Raw genomic sequence first — 7469 nt, forward strand, 5'->3', positions numbered from 1 at the left:
TTATCGAGGTCTTTTGAGCAGTGCATTCCTTCTGTGCCATGAAGCTGCCCCCAGCATCATTTTGAAGTACAAATGTTACATCACACCTGCCCATCAGCCTCTGCAATGGTCCAAAAGCTTAGGGAAAAGAGTACACAGGGTGGGAAGACAGGGTAGGTGAGGCATTACCTCCTGAGCCAGGAAGCGCAGTTTTGCCAGGAGCTTCTTGGCCAGTGTCACCTTCTTTTGCATGTTGCCCTGTTTCACGCCCCGTAGAAGCCACAGTCCTTGCTTCGCCAACAGATTCTGGAAGGGCAAGAAGAGAACATGAGTGAAGGGCCCCAGCTAGGGACTCCTGGTGCAAAGCTCTGAATAGAATATTAGCAAATTCTTCAGCCCATACCAGGCTGTGCATCAGCAGTTTCCCTCGGCATCGATCCAGGGCGTTGGGCCGGGTCATTGTCCTGCGCTCAGCTCCGCGGCAGAACTGTCTGCAGAGAGCAGGGCATAAAGAACAGGTTGGGGGACCAGCAGTTAGCGTAATGACTATGTCGCTGGACTCCCATGTAGTCGACTGCAGTTCATGTCCCGGACCTGGTGGCTTAAAACTCACGCCGGGCACATGTGCATGCGTGCCCAAGATGCCAAGAGAAGAATGGAGAAGGGATTGTGGCGTGGCCATCCCCCCTGGGGGTTGATTTCTCTCTTTCTGTCTCTCTATCTCTTTCTCTGTCTGGCAAGAGCACGCGCCCTATAGCAAAAACCTCTATAAAAAAAAAAAAAAGAACAGGTGGGAGTCACAGGCGAGAACACTGAGTCTTGGAGCCACTTCCCTGAAAGCAGTACTCCCACCCCCAGATTCCCACACAGTCCTCACAATCTTGTTCCAAAAGATACCCTTCCTTATCAAAGGCTGGTCTTCTGAATTCGGACCATGCCCAAATTCATCAAGGCCAGCCTCACCTGTGAGCCCCAGGGGCCACTAATATTTAACCCACTATTCCCCTAGCTACTTCATGTGTGGCCTGTGCATAAACAGCATTGAGATCACCTGCACACAAGTTAGAGCTGCAGAATTTCAGCCCCACCTCAGACGCCACTGTCTATGTGAGAAAACATCTACATGTTGGGAACCAGCAGTTAGCGTAATGGCTATGTCGCTGGACTCCCACATAGTCGACCGCGGTTCATCTCCTGGACCCGGTGGCTTAAAACTCACGCCAGGCGCGTGTGCGTGTGTGCCCAAGATCCCGAGAGGAGAATAGAGGAGAAGGGATTGCGGCGTGACCATCCCCCCTGGGGGGTGATTTCTCGCTTTCTGTCTCTATGTCTCTCTCTCTCTGTCTGTCTGGCGAGCGCACGCGCCCTACAGTGAAAATCTCTCAAAAAAAATAAATAAATAAAAATCTACATGTTCATAGCCTGGGAGATTACTATGTGCCTTTATGTCTGAGATGGCCAGTGGTTTAGTCTCCACCAAGTTAACTAAAATAGAGTTGAAACATTACATGCCCAAACCAAAGGCATGACTGCCAACTACATCACCCCCAAAAACAAAACTCTGCTCAACCTCAAACTGTCAGCGATCCTTAACTGTTCTTTTTCTTCCATTCCGTTCCATCCATCATGTTCTACCTTCAAAATATATTCAGAATCTAGCTACTTTTCTCCCTTTCTTCTTCTCAAGGACCACCCTGGCTGAAGCCACCATCCTTTCTCACCTAGGATAACTGCCAAGGCCTCCTCTCTGCTCTCTCTGCCTCCATTCTTAGCTCCATCCTACAGAATATTCTCAAGATAGCAGCCAGAGATGGCTATGTCGCTGGACTCCCACATAGTCGACCGCGGTTCATCTCCTGGACCCGGTGGCTTAAAACTCACGCCAGGCGCGTGTGCGTGTGTGCCCAAGATCCCGAGAGGAGAATAGAGGAGAAGGGATTGCGGCGTGACCATCCCCCCTGGGGGGTGATTTCTCGCTTTCTGTCTCTATGTCTCTCTCTCTCTGTCTGTCTGGCGAGCGCACGCGCCCTACAGTGAAAATCTCTCAAAAAAAATAAATAAATAAAAATCTACATGTTCATAGCCTGGGAGATTACTATGTGCCTTTATGTCTGAGATGGCCAGTGGTTTAGTCTCCACCAAGTTAACTAAAATAGAGTTGAAACATTACATGCCCAAACCAAAGGCATGACTGCCAACTACATCACCCCCAAAAACAAAACTCTGCTCAACCTCAAACTGTCAGCGATCCTTAACTGTTCTTTTTCTTCCATTCCGTTCCATCCATCATGTTCTACCTTCAAAATATATTCAGAATCTAGCTACTTTTCTCCCTTTCTTCTTCTCAAGGACCACCCTGGCTGAAGCCACCATCCTTTCTCACCTAGGATAACTGCCAAGGCCTCCTCTCTGCTCTCTCTGCCTCCATTCTTAGCTCCATCCTACAGAATATTCTCAAGATAGCAGCCAGAGTGCTCTTTTTAATGCATTTCCAGATCATTCCACTCCTTGCCAGTAATTTTTCATCTAAGACTAAATATCAAAATCCTTAAAATGGACTGAAAGGCCCCGCATGCTCTGGCTCCTTTTATCTCTCTATCCTCAGTGGCCACACAGATTTTTGCTCTTTCACAAACACACCAAGCCCATTACCACCTCAGAGCCTTGTATTAGCTATAATCTCTGCTAAAATATCCTCCCTGTAGATCTGTGCATGGTTTACTGCCTTTCTTCATTCAGGTTTCTGCGTAAACATCAGCCTACTTTCTCCCTTCATTCATGGCAGAGCGTATGCATGTCCTCAGGAGAGAGAAAGAGAAAGAAGAGCACCCTCCACGGGGTCAGGTGTTGCCTCATTCCCTTCTTTCCTCCTTGAGCCTGTCAGATCTTGGGCTTTTGTACACATACCTGACATGTCTCAGGCTGACCAGGCAGGGGATTCAAACTGTGGTTGCCATGTGGGATCTGACTTCTCCTGAGCAGCATATTATCACCGTGCCGTAGAACAGTCCCAAATGTCACCTCCTTATAGATCTTCCCCAACTCACTCATAGAAGAAGCCAAGGTCATTACAATGGCCTAGGAGGATCCACATGATCTGCCTCTCCCCACCATCATGCCCCTTCCCTCCACCTCTGCAGCGTCATCTACTCTGCTCACACCGCTGTCGTCACACTGGTGCCCTCCTCAAACACACCAGGCATGCTTTCGCCTCAGGCCTTTGCACGTGCTGTCCCCTCTACCTGGAACACCCTTACAGACGTGGCTTGTACCTTCATCTTCTTCATGTCACCACAGTAGCCTCCCATCTCTACACTTTCTAAAATTGCAACACCTCTCTCTGATACTTCCTTGCTTTATTTTCTCTCTTAACACTTGTTCTTATCTTATTGTATTTCCATCTCTTTGTTTACACATGTATTGTCTGTGTCTCCAACCATCTTCTACCCCACTCCCCACACCAGATCTTGAACTTCAGGGATTTTTGTGGACAGAGATGCTTTTTCACTGCTGTTGTACCTAAAACAGTGTCTGGCATAGTCAGTGTCATAAATATTCACGGAACAAATAAATAATGCTTGGAAAGGGGATCAAAAAAATACCTAAGGGGACCAGCAGATGATGTAATGGTTACGTTGCTGGACTCATACTTCGCTAACCGTAGTTCGAGTACTCGACCTGGTGGCTTGAAAATTATGCTGGGAGTGTGTGTGTGCATGCCCAAAATCCTGAGAGGAGAATGGAGGAGAAGGGATTGTGGCATGACCTTTCCCCTGGGGGGTGATTTCTCACTTTCTGTCTCTCTGTCTCTATCTCTCTGGAGAGTGCACATGCCCTTAGGGGAAAAAAAAAGGAAAATACTTTTTTTGGGAGAGGTTTTTGCTATAGGGCACGTGCACTCGCCAGACAGACAGAAACAGAAAGCGAGAAATCACTCTCCAGGGGGGATGGCCGCAATCCCTTCTCCTTCATTCTCCTCTCGGGCACACAGGCACACGCGCCCAGCATGAGTTTAAGCCACCGGGTCCAGGACTCAAACTACAGTCGACTACACGGGAGTCCAGCGACATAGCCATTACGCGAACTGCTGGTCCCAAGAAAGGAAAATACTTAGGAACCTTAACAGGTTAGCAGTGAAGGTGAAAGATGGAAGCAACTAGAACATGTGTGTATGGTTACAATAATGATCTGGTAACTAGGAACCAGGAGATACAGGAGATTAAGCGGCATTTGCAGAGCTAACTCCTCCAGCAGAGGAGAGGAGATGAAATCAGAATCATAGCTGTGGCTGTTGGAGCAGGGTCACTTCCTGTGCTGTAGTGGGAAGGAAAGACAGTGGACAGGTGCAGAGGCTGGCTAAGTGGTAGACTGGATGAAGGAAGGAGAAGTAGGAGAGAAGGTCGTTAGCTGGAACAAATGTGGAGGAGAGAAGAGGGAAGCTTTGAGAAGGGAAATGTATAGACTTCTAGGATCATGAGAAAGGGATCTTATTAGAGATAGAAGGCCGCAGTGGCACCAAGGGTATCTAACCCAATAATCTCTAATGAGCTCCCTTGATTCCTCCTCATTCTACTGTAAAATGCTGAGCACACACAGTTTCAGGTCACCTTTGGGCCTAGACAGCCACCATGAGTTTCTCTCATCCTGGAGTTGGGAGTGGAAGGACTGTCAGCAGTAGGACTGGCTCTCAACTCACCTGCTCCCAGCCACGAGCTCTTCTAGCGTCTGCTTGAGCCGAGCACATGCACTGGGCCCTGGCCTGCGCTGCAGCATCTCAACCTCCTGCAGACCCTGGTCCTGTGCACCACAGTGAGAGGGTCAGTCTTGAGTCCCTGATCCAAACCTCTTATAGACCACAACACCACCCCAAGGCCCTGCCCCAAACCCCCAGCCCACACACAACCACACCACTCGGCCCGCGTGCCTTCTGGCTCCATCAGGTTCATGGTTCCATTCATCTAGCCCCCGACAGGCACCACCCCTGAGGGTTCAGTCCCCAGTAGTTCTACCCTTCTCCTTCATCCAGCCCCTTCCTGGGCCCAGCAATTCTGAGTCCCTCTCCTGCCACAGCTTCTGGCTTCCTATTTGCCCAGAAGCTGCACTGTTTGGCCTCCATCCCCTGGCCTTGCACCAACAAAATGTGGCTCCCTGGTGCCCTGCCTCTTAGTCCAGCTCCAGAGCTCCCTTTCCAAGCTGGGGTCTCCCCGATATCCCTACCACCTGGCCTCTCCCTGTGGGTACTGGTTGAGCCCTCACCAGCCTCTCGGCCACTTTGCCCACGCAGTTGCTGCTCTGTAGGCGCCATGTGTGATCCTCCCAGCGGCTCCACACCCGCACGCACGGCTTGCGGTGCCGCAGAGGCAAGCAGAAGTACGGCCTGGACCAGAAGAGAGGAGTAGAGGCTTCAGGGGTGTCCTGGGTCCCTGTGGACCTCTCAACACTATTGTTTCAGTCACTAGAAACACTCACCCGCTGCCATCCATGGGCTCGGGCTGCTGAGCAGGGGTCCCCAGCTCCTCATGCTCCTCCACTGCTGCCTGGGTGCCCACGACTGATTCCAGCAGAGGCTGTGCCTCCACCACTGCAGCCTCGGTTCCCTCCCCAGCCCTGGACCCTCGGCCCAATTGCTCCTCCTGGCGACCTGCATGACCTAACAACCCCAGAGCAAGAAAGGTCAGCATGCACCAGGCTGAAGGTCAGACCCCTCCCTTAACACCCTCTTGTCTCAATAGAAGTCAGAGCCATCCCTTACTGAAGGCAGACCGCTCTTGCAGGGGTCTAAGGTCTAAAATTAGAGTGACCACCCTTAGACTCATGACCCTCAGAGGCTTAGCTAGGCCACACACCAATGGAAATCTCGAAGCTGATGGGCTGCGAGGCTACAGCAGGGTCAATCATGGTGGCCTCAAAAAGCACGCCGAAAAGCAGGAAATCCTCGCAGGGTGCCAGGGCATTCTGGAGGAGGGAGTCAGGTTGGGGTCAGCCCCTACTCTCCCAGGGAACAACCACAAACCCCACAAAAGGACAATGCCACCAAAGCCTAGAAGTCACTGCAGATATCCTACCTCCCTCTTTGTAGCTCCAACCCGTTCACTCTGAGATTGGCCCTCTCTGGCCCACCCCTGACTGGTGGATCCCTTCCCCAACATGTATACATAAACATAAGCACATGTGTGCATACACTGCACTTTTCACCCAGGCTCCCACACTGAGCCTGCTCCCCACCCTGTGGGAGTGGATTATGCGCTCCAGAGCTGGGAGTAACCCCACTCGCTTTGCTAGCCCTCAGCCCCCACCTCTGGCAGCGGTAGCAACTCCTCCACCTCCACCTCCATCGCACTAGGAATCTCAGGCCCATTCCCGCTGGAGCTGGCATCGGCATGCTGTGTAACCCCGGGTGGGGTCTGGCCCCGCTTGGTTTTCTTCTTCTTTTTTCCGGTAAGCCGGGACAACCTGGACCCCTGTGGGGCCTGGGGAGCCTCGGGTTCAGCTCTACCTTCGAAAACTTCCATAGACACCGCCACGAGAAGGCGGCCACGGAACCAAATGCCTTGGCCAAGGCCTTCATTCAAACTTTGAAGACCGTCCCGGAGCCCTCCACTAGGGAGCGAGCCATAAAGGTGCACCCAGGCCGGGCCGAAGGTGGGGTTAAACCCGGCTGTGGGGAACAAGAACAGTGTTTAGGAGGGGAGTACCCGAAGGCAGGCACAAGGTCAGTCTATGCACCACACCCTATCTCCTGCAAGTCCTGACGGAGGGCATTTCGTCCTCGCTAGAAAAGAAGGTTTGCGAACAGCTGCACACGCACAGCTGTTGACACTTCCACCCAGCTCAGCTCCCAACGGCGCTGCGGACAGATGGAGCCAGGGCTGTAGATACCCGGCCAGAGCCGTGGAGGTGGAGTCAGGATGCGGGCAGAGCTAGGGTTGTAGTGCACCGGACTCGGGTAAATGCACCTGTGTAGACTGGCTGGTTTCAGTGTGTGTACTTCTGTAGGAAGGGCTGGGTGTGCGGCTCTGGTCAGGCTTTTGTCAACGAGCTAAACGGAGAGTGGGGTTTGTAGCCTGGGGGCCACCGCGAAGCTCCGAAGAGCGGGGTCGGTTGGGAGATACTTGTTCTGTGAAGTGGAGCGGACTTCCTAAGCGGAGATGGGTCTCCAGGATGGAGTTTGCATTCGAAACGGGGGCGGAGTTGGCTACAGGGGCCGGACCTAGGGCAGGCAGGGCCCTGGCCCGCCGCCCTCGCGGGCCAGAAGCGCTCACCTGCGCGGCCTGGGTGGGAGATCTGCCTCAGGTCCAGCACGTGTGTGGCGAGGGCCACGTCGACCAGGGGCCCGTCGTCGCGCAGTTGCAGGCGAAGGCCGCGCGTCAGCGGCGGGAAGAGCTCCACGAAGCTCAGCTGTTCGTTCCACTCCGGAACCGCCGTTTCGCCGCGCACCGACGTCTCGCCCTGAAGGCGACAAGAAGACGCTCGGAGAAGGGTCAGGGCGC

The 7469-nt window shown here is 52.7% G+C and overlaps 1 protein-coding gene across 1 annotated transcript in view; it reads right to left on the reverse strand.

The window, feature by feature from the left end:
• The window catches only part of FER1L4 (fer-1-like protein 4), a 49604-nt gene that overhangs the window by 34776 nt on the left and 7359 nt on the right, over positions 1 to 7469 (reverse strand). The window contains exons 14-21 of the mRNA XM_006144062.3: positions 7242 to 7428; positions 6276 to 6637; positions 5826 to 5934; positions 5449 to 5629; positions 5236 to 5356; positions 4676 to 4776; positions 383 to 470; positions 169 to 285 (exon numbers count right to left, since the gene is read on the reverse strand). Coding sequence (XP_006144124.1) covers positions 169 to 285; positions 383 to 470; positions 4676 to 4776; positions 5236 to 5356; positions 5449 to 5629; positions 5826 to 5934; positions 6276 to 6637; positions 7242 to 7428 — 1266 coding nt within the window. The remainder of the gene's footprint in view (positions 1 to 168; positions 286 to 382; positions 471 to 4675; positions 4777 to 5235; positions 5357 to 5448; positions 5630 to 5825; positions 5935 to 6275; positions 6638 to 7241; positions 7429 to 7469) is intronic.

Source organism: Tupaia chinensis, unplaced genomic scaffold (assembly GCF_000334495.1).
Source record: "Tupaia chinensis unplaced genomic scaffold, TupChi_1.0 Scaffold000115_1, whole genome shotgun sequence".
Taxonomy (NCBI): Eukaryota; Metazoa; Chordata; class Mammalia; order Scandentia; family Tupaiidae; genus Tupaia; species Tupaia belangeri.